Source organism: Mus caroli, chromosome 3 (genome assembly GCF_900094665.2).
Source record: "Mus caroli chromosome 3, CAROLI_EIJ_v1.1, whole genome shotgun sequence".
In the NCBI taxonomy this organism is placed as follows: domain Eukaryota; kingdom Metazoa; phylum Chordata; class Mammalia; order Rodentia; family Muridae; genus Mus; species Mus caroli.
Genome location: NC_034572.1, coordinates 83,489,440 through 83,512,703, shown reverse-complemented (window position 1 = coordinate 83,512,703; position 23,264 = coordinate 83,489,440). Strand labels below are relative to the sequence as shown.

The 23,264-nt window shown below is 43.1% G+C and overlaps 1 protein-coding gene and 1 pseudogene across 2 annotated transcripts; both read left to right on the top strand.

Annotated features, from left to right (window-relative positions):
• The first annotated feature begins 1,986 nt into the window (after nucleotides 1-1,986).
• LOC110291865 lies at nucleotides 1,987-3,075 on the top strand (annotated as a pseudogene).
• A 13,554-nt stretch (nucleotides 3,076-16,629) lies between these two features.
• Nucleotides 16,630-19,965, top strand: S100a9 (S100 calcium binding protein A9). Of its 2 annotated transcripts, none has more exons than XM_021159041.1 (3): nucleotides 16,630-16,677; nucleotides 17,052-17,213; nucleotides 19,661-19,965. In XM_021159041.1, exons 2-3 carry the CDS (start codon nucleotides 17,061-17,063, stop codon nucleotides 19,847-19,849), a joined length of 342 nt encoding a protein of 113 aa, XP_021014700.1. In that variant the 5' UTR covers nucleotides 16,630-16,677; nucleotides 17,052-17,060; the 3' UTR covers nucleotides 19,850-19,965. The 2 variants fall into 2 exon arrangements, with proteins under 2 accessions (XP_021014700.1, XP_021014699.1); XM_021159040.1 differs by having other exon boundaries at nucleotides 17,049-17,213.
• The last annotated feature ends 3,299 nt before the right edge of the window (nucleotides 19,966-23,264 follow it).

The window sequence follows — 23,264 nt, the reverse complement described above, 5'->3', positions numbered from 1 at the left end:
GCTATACCACTCCTGGGCACGGGGAAGTGGGGAGAAGTACAGAGGGTCAGGAAATTGAATGGAGGTATGTAGCAATGGGGGATGGGGAACTGGGTGTAGCCATGAGAAAGCCCCAGATTCCAGGGAAGCAAAACGTTCCCAGGACCCAAAGTGGATGACATTAGCTAAAATACCCAACAAAGGGGAGGTAGAACCTGTAGAGACCATATCCAGTGGTTAGGCATGGCCCTCATTGAAGGATGGGATCACCCACCCATTTCAAAAAAATTTAACCCAGAATTGCTCCGGTCTGAAGGAAATGCAGGGACAAAGAGTGGAGCAGAGACTGCCCCACCTAGGTATCCATCCCATCTGCAGACACCAAACCCAGACACTATTGCTGATACTAAGAAATGCTTGCTGACAGGAGTTTGGTATATCTGTCCCCTGAGAGGCTCTGCCAGAGCCTGACCAATATAGATGCAGATGCTTGCAGCCAACCATCAGACTGAGCACAAGAACCCCAATGGAGGAGTTAGGGGAAGGACTGAAGGAGCTGAAGGGGTTTGCAACCCCATAGGAACAACAATATCAAGCAACTATATACCCCAGCCCTCCCAGGGACTAAACCACAACTAAAGAGTACACATGGAGGGACCCATGGCTCCAGTTGCATGTGTAACAGAGGATTGCCTTATCTGGCATCAATGGGAGGGGAAGCCCTTGGTCCTGTGGAGCTCAATGCCCCTGTGTAGGGGAATGCCAGTGAGCTGAGGTGGGAGTGGTTGGGAGAGGGGAGCTCCCTCATAGGTACAGGAGGGAGGGGAGGGGGATAGGAGTTTGCAGAGGGGAAACCGGGAAGAGGGATAATGTTTGAAATATAAATAAATAAAATAACGAATAAAAAGTAAATTTTAATTAAAAAAAGGAAAACTAAAAGAGAAATGAAATTTGGAGAAAAAACTCAGGGACTGGACAGGGGAGTAACTGGAAGGGAAGGAATAAGGGGCGCATTTGATGGAAACACTTGTGCACACTTGAATACTAAATAAAATATTAAGTTGTAAAAAGAATTATCCTCAAACAACCTCTCCTACCTTAAATTTTTTAAAAGGACTCACTTCCTTTTTTAACTTTTTACTGATATTTCGTGAGTTTCGAATCATGTGCCCCAATCCCACTCATCTCCCTCTTCCTTTGTATACACCCTCCGACCTTACAACTTCCCCCTGAAGAGAAAATAAAAAGCAAAAATTTTAAAAAATAAACAAAACAAAACATAGAATACATCTCATGGTAGAAGCTGTAGTATGTCGCAATGTGTCATATGGTATTCTCTTTGTCCACACATCTTTCCTTGCAAATGTGCATTGCAATGTCATTGCAACGCCTCTCGCTTTTGCTACACTATCAAAACTGAATCCTCACAAGGACTCCTTTCAGATATCCTGTAGTTGCCCTGTGTCAGGAGATCCTGCAGCTTTTATTCTGCAGGACTGGTCCCTTCACGTGCTCCAGCCGTTCATAAATGAGGTAGATGTTGGGGTGGGCCAACTCAAAGCCCTGGATCTGGACCTGCTTGTTAGCTGAGTTGGTTAGCCTGCCTGCTCTCCCACACTTGCACCACCAGGGCGAGCTCTTCAGCACTACTCCAGCTAACTCACCCAATGTTGCAGCCAGTAGGGGGCAGTGTCAGCTCTCTTTCTCTCATGCTCTTGAGAGCCACCAGAGCCAGCTCTACTGTGCTGCTGGTCGAGGTGCAGGGCTCATTCTCCAAGCGTTTCAGCCATTGAGAGACTGGGCTAGCTCTCCAGTTCTCACATCCTCCGGGCTGGCTTACCCAATTGCCTCAGGTTGGTAAGGGAGAAGGAGGGCACCTTCCCCGCACCCACACAACCTCACAACAGATGAGAAGCAGGGCCACATACCCTGCACTGTGCTGCCCAGGAGAATTGAAGCTCCCAAGCACTGTAGCTAGTAAAGGGCAGGACCAGCTCTCCTGCTCTTATGACCCTGGCGCCAGGTCTCCAAACTACCGCAGGTGGCAAAGGGTGAGAGTGGGGAAGAGTAGCACCCCCATGCCCACAACACCTCACTGCAGGTGACTGGCACGGGCCAGCTCTTCTCTGTCACACCCTCAGGACTAGCTCACCCAGATTCCTGCCTCCAGAGCCAGCTCTATTATGCTGCCCAGACGCAGTGCAGGGCCGGTAGTGGTCACTTCTTTGGGAAAACACCAAATGGCCAATAGGAGGCTATGCAGCTTCCACAGATTTAGCAGCAGACTTGAGACCCACGTTCATGCTTGAGAACACAGGGCTCATGGAGGTAAAGCTAAAGGCAAGGGATGGATTTCCATCACCAACTGAGCTGCCTGGTTAAGGACATGAAGATCAAGAACCTGGGAGGTGATCCACCTGTTCTTCCTGACCATCAGGGAATCTGTGGTTATTGACTTTTTCCTGGGCACATCCCTAAAGGCTGAAGTTCTAAAGATCGTGTTGGTGTGGGAGCAGACTCAGGCTGACCAATCAACCAGATTCAAGGCTCTGACTGCAACTGGAGACTACAATGGTCACTTTGGTCTTGGTGCTAAATCATCCAAGGAAGTAGCCATTGCCATCAGAGGGACCATCATCTTGGCCAAGCTTTCCATCATCCCAGTGCAGAGAAGTTACTGAGGGAATAAGGTTGACGAACACTACACTGTTCCATTCGAGGTGACCTTTAGCTATGGCTTGTGATGGCACATCTCATCCTTTCCCTAAGAGGCACTGGCATTGTCTCTGCTCCTGTGCCCAAGAAGTTGCTGCTAAACACCAATATTGATGACTGTTCCACATCATCCAGGCGCTTCACTACCACCCTAGGCAACTTTGCCAAAGCCATCTTCATTGCCATCTTCCAAGACCTACAGCAACTTGACCCTACCCCCACACCCAACCTGACAAAGAGGCTGTGTTCACCAAGTCTCCTTATCAGGAATTCATTGACCATCTTGTGAAAACCCACCACAGAGACTCCCTTAAAAGAACCCAGGCTCCAACTGTGGCTACCACATACAGGAGCATATACAACAAAAATAAAGTAAATTAATTAAGGCTAAAAAAAATTTAAATGTAAAACTTTAAAAATTAGAGTCCAAAAGACTACCGAAGCTGTCATGACCTACACAAGCCATAAGGTGGCAGCATATGCATTCTGATAATCCTGATGTCACCTACCCAACAGGAATCTTCCTCACAATCTAATCCCTTGTCTTCCCTGATGTGTCCTGTGTTGCACAACTTCTTAATTATAGAAAATAGCCTTCTAAACATACATTCTATCAAAATCAACACAGTCTTCGTTGTGTTTAGCCAATGTTTATGTCTCCTGCAGGCAAAACTTATCTAGTGATGAGTTAGCAGATTAATAATGCAGTAAGGGAGACAGACCGAAAAAGTCAATAATTATAATGTCCACAGTATGGTGATTGGAAAAGCCTGTTATTTTCTACAAAGGGTTGTAGACTTCAAGGAGATGCCTGAGGTGGAGCCAGGCAACAGGAAGCTCCTGAGATATGACACCTCCAAGTCTTGGGATAAGGTCTGGAGTTTCAGTGGGAAGTGAAATGAAGGCAACAATTTATTCAGCAACATCCAGGGGAGGTGGAAGGACTGGAGAACTGTAGCCAGGGACAAGAAAGGGACAAGCAGCTTTCTCAGCTTGGAATGTCAAGTTTCCCGGAAATCAGAGATTCTGAGCAGAGATGCCCATGTAGGAATGAGAGAAATGTGCAGACTTAACAAAGCTTATGAATGAGAGTTCAGAAGCCAGGTAGCTGAAGAGCCCTCACATGGATATGGGAGTAGCCCAAAGTGCAGGCAGGGCTTAAGATGGCCTTCAGGGTGGCTAGTCATCAAGACTTGGTGCGGACCCAGAGGTTGCACAATAGTCTGTAGTTCCTTACCTACCACCTGGGAGCTCTTTGGATTTGAACTTCCTGGCACCCTTGTCTCAAACTGTTCATTTGGGTCAGTGTACAATAGGATGTCTCTCAGGAGCTATCTGTGGCTACCTACAGACAGGCAGGGTGGTGTTGGGCCTGAAGGGCAACTTTGGTGAGGGGGATACTAACTTCCTCTACAGAAGGAAACAATAAGTAAGCCAGAAGTCACCAAAGGCCCTGGAGCACCCCCCAAGTCCTTCTGGACTACATCCAACCTGTCCACACAGCTAGAACTCCCATTTCCTTCTCTAGGGTCTAGAACAGGGAGTTTCCCTGACCCTCCTATTCATGCCTTCTCCCCAACCAGCTAGATGTAGCCCAGACTCCATAGCCAGTATTCTGATCTAGTCTGACCTCTTCTATCTATGCCACAACTGATCTCTTGAATTCTGCTAGGACCTGCCTTACCTATTTCCCTATGCACAAGCTCTTCCCATGAAACAGCAAACCCCTCCCATCCAGATCTACACCAGCACCCCAGGCTTGGACTTAGGAGGTACATCCTGTACACCAGTCATCTGTCCATCTAACTTCATTTCATCCAAGCCATTTCCAACCTCTTGGTTCAACCTGTCCAAATATCATCTCTTCTGCCCCAACATAATCTGTCCATATTAAACTTAGAACTAACAAAAGAAGTCTATGTGTCCAGATCTTGCCAAGTCCAGCATAGCCTTGGTGGGGACATATTGACATGGTTCCTGCCCTGGGACAGGTCCAGCAGACATAGGCCTCCAAGAGTGTCGATGGCTGCTGTGGGTATAAAGTTTGTTTGTATAATGTACATATTTTACATTCCTCCTTTAAGGAACATCCTCCCTGTTAATGACTCTTTGATAATTAAATAACATGGAGTCCAGGAGGCAAAGGTATGGGTAATAAATCAACAAAATGGTAAACACTGGGACCTTCAGGACAGCCCTCAATACTGTGGGAAAGAACTCTAAACACAAAAATGTATAATTTCTCAAATATGCAGGAAACCCAACTTAAGTTTACTTGGTTTATGTTTACAAAAACAGACAAATTCCTAAGTTCAGGAATTTGAGGAGCCTGTGACAGAGCAAGGTTAGGCCCAGGTGTGGTAGAAATGGTACTTTCAGGTCAGGTTCCAACCCAACCAGCTTAGCATCTATGCTTCACAGAGGCAGGCAGATCTCTCTAAATTCTTTTGTAATGTTAAAAGAAAATGTGTGCTTGCTGTATCCTAGGACTACAGAAAATCAAATAACCCCATTAAAAAATGGGGCCCAGAGCTAAACAAAGAATTCTCACCTGAGGAATACCGAATGGTTGAGAAGCACCTGAAAAAAATGTTCAACATCCTTAATCATCAGGGAAATGCAACTCAAAACAACCCTGAGATTCCACTTCACACCAGTCAGAATGGCTAAGATCAAAAATTCAGGTGACAGCAGATGCTGGCGAGGATGTGGAGAAAAAGGAACACTCCTCCATTGTTTGTGGGATTGCAAGCTTGTACAACCACTCCGGAAATCAGTCTGGCGGTTCTTCAGAAAATTGGACATAGTACTACCAGAGGATCCCGCAATGCCTCTCCTGGGCATATATCCAGAAGATGTTCCAACTGGTAAGAAGGACACATACTCCACTATGTTCATAGCAGCCCTATTTATAATAACCAGAAGCTGGAAAGAACCCAGATGCCCCTCAACAGAGGAATGGATACAGAAAATGTGGTACATTTACACAATGGAGTACTACTCAGCTATTAAAAAGAATGAATTTATGAAATTCCTAGCCAAATGGATGGACCTGGAGGGCATCATCCTGAGTGAGGTAACCCAATCACAAAAGAACTCACACAATATGTACTCACTGATAAGTGTATATTAGCCCAGAAATTTAGAATACCCAAGATATAAGATACAATTTGCTAAAAGCATGAAACTCAAGAAGAACGAAGACCAAAGTGTGGACACTTTGCCCCTTCTTAGAATTGGGAACAAAACACCCATGGAAGGAGTTACAGAGACAAAGTTTGGAGCTGTGATGAAAGGATGGACCATCTAGAGACTGCCATATCCAGGGATCCATCCCATAATCAGCTTCCAAACACTGACACCATTGCATACACTAGCAAGATTTTGCTAAAAGGACCCAGATATGGCTGTCTCTTGTGAGACGATGCTGGGGCCTAGCAAACACAGAAGTGGATGCTCACAGTCAGCTATTGGATGGATCACAGGGCCCCCAATGGAGGAGCTAGGGAAAGTACTCAAGGAGCTGAAGGGATCTGCAATCCTATAGGTAGAACAACAATACGAACTAACCAATACCCCGCCCTGGAGCTCGTGTCTCTAGCTGCATATGAATCAGAAGATGGCCTAGTCGGCCATCAGTGGAAAGAGAGGCCCATTGGACGTGCAAACTTTATCTGCCTCAGTACAGGGGAATGCCAGGGCCAAGAAGTGGGAGTGGGTGGGTGGGGGAGTGGGTGGGATAGCACTGGAAATGTAAATGAAATAAATACCCAATGAAAAAAAGAATTAAGGGGCTGGGTTCACAGGATGTTGGATCATAGGGCAATCAAAAGGGAATCTGGAATAAATAACTGAAGTGATATGTAAAGAGAAAACTAGACTTTGGTCTGCATGCAATGAGCTAGCAGAAAGCAATAGCAGCTCTTCTTTAGAACTTTCTCTGTTGAGAGCTGAGCTGTCTGGAGATCTGCAGAGAGCTTAAAACAGCTCTTCAAGCATTTTTTGACTTGGTTGGAAGATCCAATATTTTTTTTTTTTACAGCAGCTTTTCTGACTTTGGTCAGAAAACCCATGAGCTATCCAGATAGCTTTTAGAATTTTTACTAGCAGAGAGAGCTGTCTCAACCAGAAAGTTTTGAGAATAGCAAGAAAAAGCTGTCTAGAACAGAGCAAAACACAGAGAGAGAAAGTAGTCTAGAAAGCCACCTCAGCAGAACCTGGGCTGCAAGCTTGGACCCATGGTTTGACTTCGAGTCATTTGTTTTCACTGCTCCCAGACACCCCTTCTCTCAGATCCCCTCTCCAAGCCAAGGGTGGTCATTGGCAAAATCTGATTGCAAAAATACCAACAATGTGAAACATCAGGTAACATCTTCTCTCCAACACCTACTAGTCCTGTAGAAATGTTTACCATTGAGAATTACCTACATGTATGCCAAGACACATAATTTTTTTAAATAATCATAATCTTCATCAAAGAATTCAAGAATTTTAAAGTAGAAAGGAAGAAAGAACTCAGTGGAATTGAGAAAGAGCTTAGGGAGAATGAGAACCTGAGTGATGCCCAAGAAGACACAAATATGAAGCAGAAAGGGGTGATAAGCACAGGCAGGACTTGAATGATAAGATGAGAACTCAAGCTGAAATAAAGATGGAAAATCTTAATAACTCAACCAGAAAACTCAAAGGAAAACTTTCTAAGTCTAATGAATCAGGCAGAAGATAAAATATCAGGACTCAAAAATAAAGCAGAAGACCTAGACGAAATAAGCAAGGAATATGAAGAAAAATTTAAACACAGGGAAAGAAACATACAGGAAATGCAGGATACCATGAAAAAAACAAATCTTCAAATTACAGCTAAAGAATCCCAAGTTGGTGGCATAGATCAAATCTTCAACAAGCTCATAGAAGATTTCTTTCCCAAACTAAGGAAAAGCACATCATCCAGATACAGGAAGCCCACAGAACACCAAATAGACAACACCAGAAAAGTAAATCCCATGATGTATCATAGTTAAAGCATTAAGTATACATAACAAGGTGTATCAAAAGCTGCAAGAAAAAATAAGTCATTTATAAAGGAAAACCCATCAGAATGGCAGCTGATTTCCCAATGGAAATTTTGAAAGCCAAAAGAACCTGGGACAATGCATTATAAGCCCTAAGAGATTATGACGGCCAGCCTATAGTAATATACCCAGCAAAACTCTCTGCCTATAGTAATATACCCAGCAAAACTCTCTGCCATGAGAAAGGAAAAAGAAAACCTTCTCACATTATAAACTGCCTTTCAAAAATTTTATATACAACAAATCAACCCTAAAGAAAATATAGGAAACACTATTTTGGGCTGAAGAGAGGACTGAGCATTGCAGAAAAACTGAGGAAAGAAATACAAAGCCATTATTATTAAAACATGAAGTCTACTGAGAACACAAACAACAAAATCAAACACCAACATCCCAATGACCACAATTAACAAAAACTTAAACAATAACCTTAATATTTAAATAATAACTTTAATATCAATGGTTTCAATTCTCCCATCAAAAGACACAGGCTTATTGAAGGAATCAAGAAACGAAATCCTGGCTGGGCTGCCTTGTCTCTGGCCTCAGTAGGAGAGGATGCACCTAGCTCTGCAGAGAAGTGCCAGGGCTGGAAGATACTCAGGGAGTCCTCCACTCTCTCAGAGGAGAGAGGGAGAGGATGGGGGAGGGACTGTACAAGGGGGGTGATGAGGGCAGTGACTGGGATGTAAAGTGAATAAATTAACTAACTAATAGAAAAGTACAATACTTAAAATTTAGAAAAAGAAACAAAATTCATCTGTCTGTTAAGAAACACATTAAGGTAGGGCTCTAAAGATGAATGCCACGTTAAATTAAGGATGAACAGATATAGTGCAATAAAATGAATCCTAGAAGCATCAAGCAATGCTATGTAAATCTGACAAAATAGACCTCAAATTACAACTAATCCTAACAGAAAAAGAGGGACATTTCATTCTATTAACCCAGAAATGTTCATGTGCAAAAGAAGAACAGGGACAAGAAAGTGGAACAGGGACTGAAGGAAGAGCCATGAGGGGACTGCCCTACCTGGGGATCCACCCTGTCTGCAAACACTGTTGCAGTCAAGAGGCACTTGCTGACAAGAACTTGATGTGTCTGTTCCTTGGGAGGTCCTGCCAGCAACTGACCAGTACAGATGTGGATGCTTGGAGACAACCATCAGACTGAGCTCAGGGACCCCATGGGGGAGCTGGCAGAAGGACTGAAGGCGGGGAGGGAGATTGCAACCCCATAGGAAGAACAACATTGGATGGCCAGACCACCCAGTGCTCCCAGAGTCTAGACCACCAACCAAGGAGTGTACCTGGGGGGATCCATGTTTCCAGACACATATATAACAGAAGATGGCTTTGCCTGACAGAAATGGGAGGGGAGGTCCTTGGTCCTGTGGAGGTGTGATGCCCCAGAGTAGAGGGATGCTGGAGCAGTGGGGCAAGAGAGGGTTGGTGGGTGGGGGAGCACTCTCTTACAGTCAAAGGGAATGGGAGAGAGGGCATATGTGGGATGGGGGATCTGTAGAGGCATAACTGGGAAGTGGGATATCATTTGAGATGAAAACAAATTAATAAAAGAAAAAGAGGGACACTTCATTCTAATCAAGGGATCAGTTAACCCAGAAGATATTCCTATCCTACACACGCATGGATCAAATTCTAATGTACCCAATCTCATAAAATGTACTGCTGAGTCTAAAGACATAGAGTATCATCCACCCAATAATAATAGATGATTTCAATATCCCACTTTCTGTAACAATCAGATCATCTGAGAAAAAAATTAACAGAGAAACATAAAAATTAATTGACATATTATATCAAATGGACTTAACAAATATCCACAGAATACTTCACTCAAAGACCAAAGAATATACATTCTACTCAGAAACACATGGAAGTTTTTCTAAAATAGACCACATCCTGGGATACAAAACAAATTTTTACAAATTCAAAAGTATTAAAATCCTCTTTGTATCTTATTTGACCACAATGCAATAAAACATAAAAATTAGCAGGAAAAGAATCAGTGAATCTAAAAAGTGGTTCTTTGAGAAGATAAATAAGATGAACAGATCTTTGGCCCAACTAACCAAAAGAAAGAGGAGTATTTTAAAAACGTGTACTCTGTTAATCTAGAAAACCTAAAATAAATGGATGAATTTCTAGGTTTAGCCAAATTACCAAAATTAAACCAGGAAGAGTCAACAACCTAAACAGACTCAACAAATGAAGAGATCAAAGTAGTACTAAAAGGCATTTCAGCTAAAAATTCTGAACTTTTTGTTTCTTTTTTTTTAATTTGATATTTTATTTATTTACATTTCAAATGTTATCCCTTTTCCCAGTTTCCCCTCCGGAAACCCCCTATCCGATCTCCTCTCCCTCTGCTTCTTTGAGAGTGCTTACCTACCCATCCACCCACTCCAGCCTCCCCACCCTCACGTCCCCTACACTGGGGCATACAGCCTTCCCAGGACCAAAGGCCTCTCCTCCCATTGATACCGGACAAGACCATCCTCTGCTACATATGGGGCTGGGGCCATGGATCACTCCATGTGTACTCCTTGGTTGGTGGTTTAGTCCCTGGGAGCTCTGGGGGTTCTGGTTGATTGATATTGTCCTATGAGGTTGCAAACCCCTTCAGTTCCTTCAGTCCTTTCTCTAACTCCTCCACTGGGGACCCTGTGCTCAGTCCAATGGTTGGTTGTGATCATTCGCCTCTGTATTTGTTGGGCTCTGGCACAGACTCTCAGGAGACAGCTATATCAGACTCCTGTCAGCAAGCACTTCTTGGTATCCACAATAGTGTCAGGGTTTGGTGATTGTATATGGGATGGATCCCCAGGTGGGGCAATCTCTGGATAACCTTTCCTTCAGTCTCTGCTCCACACTTTGTCTCCATATTTCCTTTAGGCAGGAGAAATTCTGGGTTAAAAATTTAGAGATGAGTGGGTGGTCCCATGCCCCAACCGGGGACCTTGCCTAACCTCTGGTTAACCACAACTACATGTGCTATCTGAGCAGCACAAGGAAGAAGGTGCTCAGGCCCAAGGATTAGCACATACAGAAAGCAAAGTGGGCAGGAGGGACCTGAACAATGAGAAAAGTCTCTAGGAAGACTGGAGAAAAGGCGTGGTGGAAATGCGAAGGGAGGTGTTTTTCCTAGTGGTGAATCCTGGACAAACAGAAGTAAGTGGTTCCTCCCTATGTCCTGGGGGATGAGGGTTGCCAGTAAGGAAACAGGATGATTCAGAAACTGTAAAGTGTTCCTATGTGTCACACTCTAGCATGAGAGGAGACCATGAGCAAAAACCTTCCTGGTGAATCCACAACCAATTATTAGACAGATGCAAATATTCATAAATCTTTACTCCAAGAAAGCACATGTTGAAAGCCAGAGTGCTGTATGAAAAGGCCCCCAAGAAGGGGATTATCTTCCAATGGAAAGAATAGAACAGCATTTGAACTAAACCATGAGAGCTGGGTAAGACGTCACACTGAGGGTTGAGGAAGGATACTCCTAAGGAGATTAGAGGTGGGTCTTCTGAGTCCGAGTGAAGACACAATGAAAAGAAAACCAGAGTAAGATGGGGTCTGTGCACAAAAGGCATGTGTGCTGAGCTATGCCATCTTGGCTTCTGTGAACAAAAGGGAGTATTAATTCAAGGGGAGGATGCATGATGCTCACAAGAAAGCTATAAAATAACAGTTATCACAGCCCTAAAATTCATATAAGAGCACAAGAGACTATAAAGAGCCAAACCAAGCCTACCAGCACTTCCACCCTCCTCCCCAGGATATACGGAAGACACTAATCAAAATGAATTCCCTATGCTGCAGGAATCACAATATCTAACTCCAAACCACACTACAGAGCCACAGTAGCCACAGAAACACCACAGTACTAACACAGAAGACACCATAAATTAGAACATAAGGTGCATAGGGCTAGGAAGAGAGCTTAGTTGGTAAAGTACTTGACACGAAAGCATGAGGAGTTTCGATCCTCAACAGCTGTATAAAACAGTCCTCATAGCCCTCGGTTTCTCTGGCTGCCCAGCCTACCTAAATCCAAGAAAGACCTGCTCTTAAAACATACAGATGGACTCATAGAGGCAAAGAGGGGGAGGAAGAGGGTGGATGAGATAGGGGAGTTGTGGAGAAGAAGGGGGATATCATTTGAGATATAAATGACAGAAATTATTAATTTAAAAAAACCCATAAGGTTAGCAAAAGACACCTGGCATCAATATCTGGCCAACACACACATATACCCAGACACACACACACAAGCACATATACACATGCACACAAGCATACATACACACATGTGCTTATACATACACACATGCATACGCATGCACATTCACACTTGAACACAATCACACATATACAAACATGCACACAAACACACAGTGCTTGTATACACACACAGTTATAGGTACACACACAATACACACATGCACATACATATTTGCACACACAAGCATACATACACACACATATACACACATACATATATTACTTCTACATACTCACAAGTGCACACACACACATTCAATCTGCCACCAGAAAACTTCTAGAGCTGATAAACACTTCCAGTGAAGCTGCAAGATATGCAATATATAAGGTCATCATAAAATATGTACCAGCAGTCATCAACTTTCTGAGAATGAAAAACATCACACTCACTGTACCTCAAAGAAAGAAAGAAACCTAACCATGGAGGTAAAATTCCTCTACAATGAAAGCTTCAAACCACTAAAAAAAAAAAAAATTAAAAGAAATAGAAGATGCTAAACAATGAAAAGAAATGCAATGTTTCTGGATTAGTACAATTAAACTGTGAATATGGGTATATTACCAAAAGAAATTTACCAATTCAATGGAATTCCCATCAAATGCCCATTGACATTCTTTACACACCTAGAAAAAATATGAACACAATGTATACACAAAAATGTATATGGACAGAAGAGACCACAGACAGTCAAAGCAAGCATGAACTTAAAGAACACTACTGGAGATCTTGATACCTGACCTCAACTTATGCTACAGAGCTGTAATGGCAAAGACATCATAAGTCACTGCTGGAGGGACTGCAAACTGCTACAGTCATTATGGATATCATCCCAGAGCACATGTGACATGAAGGTGAACAGGAGGCTACTGAAAGCCTCGAGGACAGGGAGGTCAGGGGAAGACAGAGGAGAGGATTAATAAGGTCAAATCTCATTAATAAAAAGTAAATAATATCAAACTTAAAAACTGAGGATCCAGAAATGAATCTGCACAGCTACAGCCATCTGACTAACTCTCAAAAAAGGAGCAGCACCCAAATATTAGGGGTTATAGATAGCTTTTATAAGAAACAGCACTAGGAAAACTGGATGGCACAGGTATGGGACGGAAACGAGCCAGGATATGGTCCACTCGGTCAAATGTGCCTAACACTCACGAAGCCCTATCCCCAGCTTCACATGATCTGAGTGTAGTGGCACACACCTGTAATATCAGAACTCAGATGTAGAATCAGAAGGATCAGATTCAAGATCATCCTCAGCTATACAGCAAGTTTAAAGCCAGCCTGAGCTATGTGAGACCTTTCTCCAACAAACCTCTTTAATGTTTTACAAATGGCAGCCCAACATTGATCCAGTGATTGATACCTTAATGTGATAGAATCTGACAGCTAAGGAAATACGATAGTGACATTACATCGAATTGGCATGCTTCTGAAAAGCAAAGGAAACCGCAGTCTACATAATGAGAGAGAATATTTGCCAGCTATTCATCTAACAAGGGATACACAAAAAAGTAGGGCAAGTAACTACCAAAAGAACAGATAATCCAGTCAGAAAGTGGGTAAATTCACTGGCCAGACATTTTTACAGATGAGCAAGTACAAACTGCCAATAAGTGTATGACAGATGTCCAATATCATTAGCCATTTCAGAAATGCAAATCAAAACTCATATTTCCATCTCACTCTAAACACAATAGATATCATCAAGAAAACAAGCAACAGACATAGTGACACATGCATTTAATCCCAGCACTCTGAAGGTAGAGGCAGAGGCAGGTGGGATTCTGTAAACTCAAAGCTACAGAAAAACCCTGTCTCAAAGAAGATAAAAGAAGGAAAAGAGGAAGGATGGAAGGAAAAATAAGGAAAAGGAAAGGAAAGGAAAAGAAAGAAAAGAATACTGGCATGAATATGAGAAAAGGGGAACTTGTTAGGAATGTAACTTAATCCAATTACTATACAAATCAGCGTGGAGATTCTTTATAAAGCCCAGCCTTGCTATTCCCAAGTATATAGCCAAAGGCATAAAAGTTATACAATAGACATATCTGCACATCTATGTTTATTGTGGAACTATTCACTATAGCCAACATATACAAGTCTGGGTGCCCAACAATAGATGAATGAATAAAGAGAATTGGTATACACACATAAGAAAGTATGCTGGTGAGGATGTGGAGAAAGAGGAACACTCCTCCACTGTTGGTGGGATTGCAAGCTTGTACAACCACTCTGGAAATCAGTCTGGCAGTTCCTCAGAAAACTGGACATAGTACTAACGGTAGATCCAGCAATACCTCTCCTGGGCATATACCCAGAAGATGTTCCAGCTGGTAATAAGGACACATGCTCCACTATGTTCATAGCAGCCTTATTTATAATAACCAGAAGCTGGAAAGAACCCAGATGTCCCTCAACAGAGAAATGGATACAGAAAATGTGGTACATTTACACAATGGAGTACTACTCAGCAAATGGGCAAATGGATGTATCTGGAGGATATCATCCTGAGTGAGGTAACCCAATCACAAAAGTAGTCACTTGATATGCACTCACTGATAAGTGGATATTAGCCCAGAAACCTAGAATACCCAAGATACAACTTCCAAAACACAAGAAAATCAAGAAGGAAGACTAACATGTGGATACTTCATTCCTTCCTAGAATAGGGAATAAAATATCTATGGAAAGAGTTGCAGAGACAAAGTTTGGAGCTAAGATGAAAGGTTGGACCATCCAGAGACTGTCCCACCCAGGGGTCCATCCCATAATCAGTCACCAAACACAGACACTATTGCATACGCCAGCAAGATTTTGCTGAAAGGACCCTGATATAGTTGTCTCTTGTGAAGCTTTGCCAGTGCCTGGCAAATACAGAAGTGGATGCTCACAGTCATCTATAGGATGGAACACAGGACCCCCAATGTAAGAGCTAGAGAAAGTACCCAAGGAGCTGAAGGGGTCTGCAACACTATAGGTGGAACAACACTGTGAACTAATCAGTCCCCCAGAACTCATGTCTCTAGCTGCATATTTAGCAGAAGATGGCCTAGTTGGTCATCATCAGGAAGAGAAAGAGAGAGAATATTTGCCAGCTATTCATCTAACAAGGGATACACAAAAAAGTAGGGCAAGTAACTACCAAAAGAACAGATAATCCAGTCAGAAAGTGGGTAAATTCACTGGCCAGACATTTTTACAGATGATGTTTTGGTCTAGTAAACTTTGTATGTCCCAGTACAGGGGAAAGCCAGGGCCAAGAAGTGGGAGTGAGTGGGTAGGTGAGCAGGGCGGTGGGAGGGTATAGGGGACGTTTGGGATAGCAATTGAAATGTAAATGAAGAAAATATCTAATAAAAAATGTCAAAAAAAGAAAGAAAGAAAGTATTCAGCCATAAAGAAGAACAAATTGTACCATTTGTAAGAAAACAAATGGACCTAGGGATTATCATGTTAAACATAATAAACTAGATTCACAAGACAAGCACTACATGTTCTCTCTATGTGAAAATTAAGGTTAAAGGAAACAGAAAATGCAAGCAAAGTAAGGGCTGAGGGTGGAACCCTTGATGCCCAGCCCGCTACCCCTGCCAGGCTACTAAAGAAACATTGCTTTCTGATGCATGTGTAAAGGGTGACTGAATTAACCCCTGCCCCCAGGAAAGGATGTGAAAGAAGACTATCAGAGAGGTACAAGGAGAAAAGAGGAATAGAGAGATGGGATAAGAAAAGAAAATAGAAGGAAATTTTTTATCAAAATATATTATATGCCTATATGAAAATGTTAAAATGAAAGTCGTCATTCTGTTTAGTTATTATAGGCTAATAACAATCATTTTTTTAAAATCAGCTACCTTCTAGGATATAAGTTCCTAGGGGACATAAATGACAACTGGGAATAGGATTTGGAAGAGTGACACTGAGAACCACTGAAGATAGCTCCCCTCTCAGATGCAAGGGGGAGAATGTAGTAGTAAATACCCTTAAAAAGAACTGGGATGTCTGAGTACAGCCCCTGCTAGGTCACATGCTAGCTAAATGATCTTAAGTCCCCTTCTGAACATAACATTCCTCTCCATTGGGAAAGAGCTACCACCTCTGAGGAGCTTCTTAACACTAATTCCATTCAAGAACGCCATGAGGACCCCTCACCCTTCCTCAAAGGAGCCAGGAAAACACATGAGAAGGCTCAGACCATAATCTCAGGGGATAGAGCCAGAATGATATGGCCACAGTGATTCCCCTGCCACCCTCTGTATATTACAAGTCAGGACAAGGAAATGAAAGGTATCAAAGATGGCAGGTAGGCTGTCTTACTTAAGATTTGGGCAGGGAAGGGTTAGGGGGAGGTTGGATAGAAGGGAAATGAGCCAACTAACCAGTTTCCTCCAAACAAGCTCCAAGCCCAGGGCTGGGAATTTCACAAAACATCAGAGCTGTGTGAACATTTCCTGCCCCACCCCAACTCCCTGACTGTCAGGGTTACCACACTGCTCACCTATGAAGCAATCTTTCCCAGAGATAACCATGTATCTAACAAGGAGCTGCCTATAAATACTGGGCTTACACTGCTCTTACCAACATCTGTGACTCGTTAGCCTTGGTAAGTAAGCTTCATCTTCCGTGGAGAGGAGTCTGCCTACTAGATCTTTTGTTCCTACCCTTGGCCAACTTTCCTCCAAGCCTTCCTCTTGAAGCCCTCCTAGGTTGATCTATTCATTTTATATCTTCCTTCACTTTTTCTAAGAATGTTGTACTATAAAATATTTTTGTTTTTTGCATTCCATTAATAGTCAAAATTCTGTTTTTGTGTATATGTGGAGGGAAGCTGTCTCTCCATTATGTAGCACCCTACCTGTTCTTTTTATTTTGTGCTCCCCTCCTTATCTTGCCTAACAGTGGCCAGAGACTAGGTCAGGGAAGCTTGGTATCCCATTCTTTTATTTGTAACTTTTGTTTCCCCTATTTTCAAAGAAGAGCAAGAAGATGGCCAACAAAACACCATCTCAGATGGAGCGCAGCATAACCACCATCATCAACGTCTTCCATCAATACTCTAGGAAGGAAGGAAACCCTGACACCCTGAGCAAGAGGGAATTCAGAGAAATGGTGAACGCGAAGTTGGCAACTTTTATGAAGGTGAGGCTTGGCTTGTGAGAGAAGAGGGTGCAATCTGCAGCAGTCTGAGAACAAATTCTAGCACCAGGGGCAGTAGGGCTCTGCCATTAGAGGCACTCAAAGTTAGCCATGAGTCAGGAAATGGTTCAGTTGAACATCTGCAATGTGTGGTGCCCTATTTGGGGCAGAGGGCTACAGAGATGATCTAGGAACCCGTATCCCAGTGTTGGTGACACATAACTTTAAGAACACAAGTGAATTCAATGACCTAAGAGTTGGGAGGATGGTGAGAGAGTTCTGTGGATAGTCTGGGCTGGGTACAGTAGGAATGAGTGACTATGATTTATAGATAGATAGATAGATAGATAGATAGATAGATAGATAGATAGATAGATAGATAGATAGAAGAGGAAGAGGAAGAAGAAGAAGAAGAAGAAGAAGAAGAAGAAGAAGAAGAAGAAGAAGAAGAAGAAGAAGAAGAAGAAGAAGATAGATAGATAGATAGATAGATAGATAGATAGATAGATAGATAGATGATAGGTAGAAATAGATAGATAGATAGATAGATAGATAGATAGATAGATAGATAGATAGATAGATAGATAGATAGATAGATGGATGGATGGATGGATGGATGGATGGATGGATGGATGGATGGATGGATGGATGGATGGATGGATGGATGGATGGATAGATAGATAGNGATGGATGGATGGATGGATGGATGGATAGATAGATAGATAGATAGATAGATAGATAGATAGATAGATAGATAGATAGATAGATAGATAGACAGATAGACGAATAGATAGACAGACAGATAAATAAATAATAAATAGATAGTAGGAGCCAGGCAGTGGTGGCACACACCTTTAATCGCAGCACTTGGGAGGCAGAGGCACGAGGATTTCTGAGTTCGAGGCCAGCCTGGTCTACAGAGTGAGTTCCAGGACAGCTGGGACTACACAAAGAAACCCTGTCTCGAAAAAACAAAAAAATTAAAATTAAAAAAAAAATTTAAAAATAAATAGATAGTAGGTAAGGAGAAAGAGAGAGACAGAGAAAGAGCCTTTGAGGGAGTAATACTTTTGATGAAACCTAGTCCCTGGTTAAAGACTCAAGAGATCTTAAAACAATGAGATGACAGGTTCAGTTAGTTCCTGGAGAAGGAAGTTAAAACCCATTACCCTTCAGGATGGGTTTTATTAGGAGAGAGATCATCAAGATGATGAAGGCCATAGTCCAGCCTTTAGGTAAAAGAACTTTTATATTCATTGTGAGGACATTAAAGAAAGTAGCATGAAGTGAAAGAATAGCAGAGATGGCCACCATGACCAACATGGAAGGGGACAACTGAAAGGAGGGGGAGAGTGTCTGTGTGTGTGTGTCAGAGTCAGAGGAAGCCTTTATTTTTTTTATAACTTTTCCCCAGAGAAGTGTCCATAATATAGCTAGCCTCTGTCGGCTGGTCCCCTGCCCAACTTGGGACCAAGGAAAATCAGAGAATTGTCACTATGGGAGATATTAGGGGCAGAGATATCTCTTAAGTGAGTACATAAGACAAGCAAGATACTGATTCAGGGTAGATAGAGGTTGCACATGAAGCTATGTTAGAAGATACCTTCTCTGTGACCCCTCCATGGGCTCTACTTCCTATCTTGACATATTCTACCAGAACCATGGAAACAGTAACCTCAAACGTAATTTACTCATGAACTACTCAGGTTGTGGAAGGGGGTATTGCTTAGCCAGGGTGTCCCAGCAAGTGAGTGCAAGACTTGCAGCTAGATGATGGTCAGCAACCACATCTTGATCTTTTCACTTTATCTGAGTCTCCACCAACTTTATCACACCCTTTGTGGTCAGCAGAGCAAACTATGCTCTGCCCCTTTAAGACCCTGTGCTGCCTGGTTTCTTGGGTGCCTCCTCAACTAAGTAGCCTGAACAAGCTTTAACAACTAGTTGCCTCCCAGAAAATGACTGGGGTGGGGCATGACTGCAAGAGAGACTGAGAAGAGTAGGGGAAGAAAAATCCTCCAGGAGGGAAAAAAAAAGAGCCAACAACCTGTGTAGTACTGCACCTCAAATCAAATCCAGATTTATACCTCCTCTCCTCTACTCCCAAGGCCAACAACCTACAAAAATGACCTACCTTTTAGAAGGTGTTTCCATTTCTATTTGTTAAAGTAATTATAAGGATAAACAATGGGTATTTCTATATTTACTAATTGCCTGGCCTTTGAGATAGGAGAGTCCTAGTGCCCAAGGGAGAGGGCTTTCTGGGGAAAAAATGAAAAGTGTTTAGCAAATTTTTAGCATCTGCTCCATCATGAGCACTCAGTACGTTATTCTTATTCTCAAATCTAACCCTTTGGGGTAGGTTTTCCTGTGCCTTTGCTATCTAGACACTCCCTGTGCTTCAGAGTTCTCTTCCTTAGCCCTAACAGCCTCCTCTATTTCACCCACAGAAAGAGAAGAGAAATGAAGCACTCATAAATGACATCATGGAGGACCTGGACACAAACCAGGACAATCAGCTGAGCTTTGAGGAGTGTATGATGCTGATGGCAAAGTTGATCTTTGCCTGTCATGAGAAGCTGCATGAGAACAACCCACGTGGGCATGGCCACAGCCATGGCAAAGGCTGTGGGAAGTAATTAAGAGGTCAGCCATGTGACAGCTGCCCAACCAAGTCTAAAGGGAATGGCTTACTAAATGGCCTTTGTTCTGGGAAATGATAAGATAAATAATAAATAAGTCTTTATCCATTCCATCGTTCTGCATGTTGTTTCTGCCTCCTTTCACACATGTTCTTCCCAGGCTCTGAGTAATAAACAGCCCTGCCCTTTTCTGAAGTGTATGTCTTCCATTCAGTCATAACAAAAAAGAAACAAAAGAAAAAGAGCCAGCATCCTGTGTAGTACTGAGCCTCTAAGGCTTACCTCCTTCACCATGTCTCTATCCTTGACATTAGGGCTCACCACTCAGATCAAAGTACTTTGTCCAGCTTGTCAATATGTCCCTTGTCACTGCAGAAAACAGAAACATATTGTCCCTTCCCCAGATCCCCAGATCCCTTCCTACCTTAGCATGGGATGGTCTTATTTAACTGTGTTCTGTGTGTGTGTGTGTGTGTGTGTGTGTGTATGTGTGTGTGTGTGTGTTTGTGTCTCCCTCTGTCCCTCTCTTTGTGTCTCTCTGTCTCTGTCTCTGTCTCTCTCTCTCTGTCTCTCTCTCTCTCTCTCTCTCTCTCACACACACACACACACACACACACATATGCTTCCTCTTCCTCCTCCCCCACTTCCCTTTCCCTTTACAAAGTCTTCCCAAAATGGACCTAAACTGTTCCGTGTCTGGGGAAGTCTACTGAGTAAGGATACATGAAGAATGAGCACAAACTCTTTTCTGGATTCAAGAGAGCAGACAACTCTCCCAACAGACTTAGAATCCTAAATGTATGTGCTGATGGCTCCCTGTGGTTCTCACATGAATGGGAATGGCAGTTACCCTCAAGTCTACTGGCTGTCCCAGAATGATGGAATGAAAACATTCACTGGCCTAGTAAAGGGGATGAGCTCTCATCCTGGCTCTGCATTTCAAATTCCCTGAGAGCAAAATCCCATAAAGAGCTTGGACTTAGGTCATAGACCCTCTGGAGCCTGAGGAGTCAAACTGTAAGTTACAAGAACCAGATGGTCTCCATAAGGTGGTAGAAACTCTTCCAGTCCCTAGTCAGTGGATAGGAGCTCAGCCCCGCAGGGATATTTGCTACACTTTGTGAGTCTTGTTCCACCTCCCTCAGAGCTGCTCCCATCTAAGAAACACCAGTGCAGCTTTGTTACCAGGGTACCTGTCTTTATGCAGCCTAAGAGGCCATGCTCAGCCACCTGTCCCATAAACCAATAAACCAATTATAGAGGCAAATTAATCATGAAGAAGCACAAAAATGGGTTTTATTCAATGTTACCACATTGAAGAGAATACCAAAGAGATCAAGTGACCCCACCCCCCCCCACCCCAGAGAGCCTATCTCCAGGGCTGACTTAAGCACAGGGCCAGCTGTACACACCTGGTGGTCCTAGTCTGACTTTTGTCCTGCCCCTCACTGTCTGGCTCCAGTCTCTCCTGCAAGGCCACCTGACCAGCTGCCAGCACTCTGTGCAACTTCTTTCCAGGAGACAAGCTCCTCCTCTGACTGGCAGCAGAGTTCAACCTTTTTCTTCCCCCTTCATGAAACCCCAGGAGGAGCTTCCAATTCTTTAGGGTGCATTGTTTCAATAGTATGGTGGCCAATGCAAAGGGTATAAATGTCTTTTCAGAATATCCTTGTCCTTCCAGGCATACCAGCTATAGCTCTCCTTTCATCTCTCTGACCTTCAGCGATAGAATCCCTCCCAGACTACAAATGGCTATGGTGGGTTTTCCAAGTACCAGATCTTAAACCAGTATCCTCTAAATACACACCCATGTCCTCGGCAGGGTGGAGAGTTACAGAAGCAGACTCCTAGATGAAGACTGGCAATCATTAGTTCTCTAAAGCAAGAGAAAAAAAATGACTAGCCCAAAGTCATATAGTAGTAGAGGTGGTCAAAATTGTGCAGTGGGAAATGGATTTGAATTCCACCATTTTCTCTGCCTGGAGTCTCCCAGTCCATCTCCAGGGCCAAGCATGAAACAGCAAACCTGCCAAAGTCAGATTTCTACTCTTTTCCAAAAGTATTGGGTCTGCCTAAATCTGACCTCTGCCCTACAAGTCTGTGAGTTTTTAAGTATTGAAGGGCTCAAGAACTAACTTGTTGGAAATTTGAGTAACCAATTTTAGAAGGCTTCAACACTTCTCCAGTGCCTAGTTTGTGCCACATCTCTTCTGAATCAACTTGCTGTTGGGAAAGAGATAATGCCTGAGAGCTGGGAGGCTGGGGGATGACAGAGCAGGCAGTGCTTATTGCATCTCTGCCATGACTGCTCATCACAATGTAGCCTAAATACATCTGTGACTATCTCCCACAGTGAACTAGAGCCCCCAACAGTAGAACACAAGTCTCTGCCTTACTCTCAGCTTCATTCCCAACACATATAATCAGTTCGTGAGCAAATCAGGTTCCCAACAAATGGCAACTTATGAATATTCTAAAACTTTTGCTCATGTTCCATGCTGTTTTCTCAGGGGAAGGTGTGAGAAAGGGGGCCAAGGAGAGTGAGATTTAAAGCCAGCAACTGGAAATCTTCTGAATGGTCACCTCGACACTTGAACATCAAAGTAGGGGACAGCACAGCACTCTCATGGAAATATTAAACTCCTCCCCATTTTGTTTCATTAGTCCAGTTCTACTTTAATGGGACGATCACTGGAAGTTCATATTTAAAGAAAGAGATGGGAAAACAGAGACTATTGACAATTTGTCTAACCTGCTCCAGCCTCACCCTTGAGTACTTCACTCCATCATCCCTGCCACATGGTTGAACCAACAGTGCCTGCATTTCTAATGCTCAGAACCTTCATTACACTCAGCCCAAGGTGCCTTCTTATGCCTGTCCTAGATTACTTCTAGTTAGTCTCCCATCATGCCTTATGGAATTCCACCCCACAAATACACTCACTCATGCCCCTCTCTTTAGGTGACTCCTAAATATCTATACCCATCCCTTATCTTTTTAGTATACTCCCCTCCTTTTCTGAACTCTCAACACCCACATTAAAACTAAGCATGCATTATCTCTTCCTTAATAAACTCAAACTTTAAAAAAAAAATAACCCTGGCCTTCTTCAGCTTCTTCATTGTTTGTGCCAGCAATGTTCTTCCCGCTCCTTACACCTCTAATGTGTCCCTTAGAATCCATCAGTTTTTAGCCAGTATCTGCCCCCACAAAGGTGTGCCCAGGCATCCACTTCTCAAGCATATCCAGGCTGCCTCCATCAGGCCTACAAAATCCCAAGGCATTTCTGCAGTTACCCTTAAAGTACCGAATTGTAATCTATGATGGTTGCTTTTGCTTATTGATTTGACTTGACTTGTCACAAGTCTAGGTCTTGTGAAGCACAACTATAAACATGTTTGTTAGAGTGTT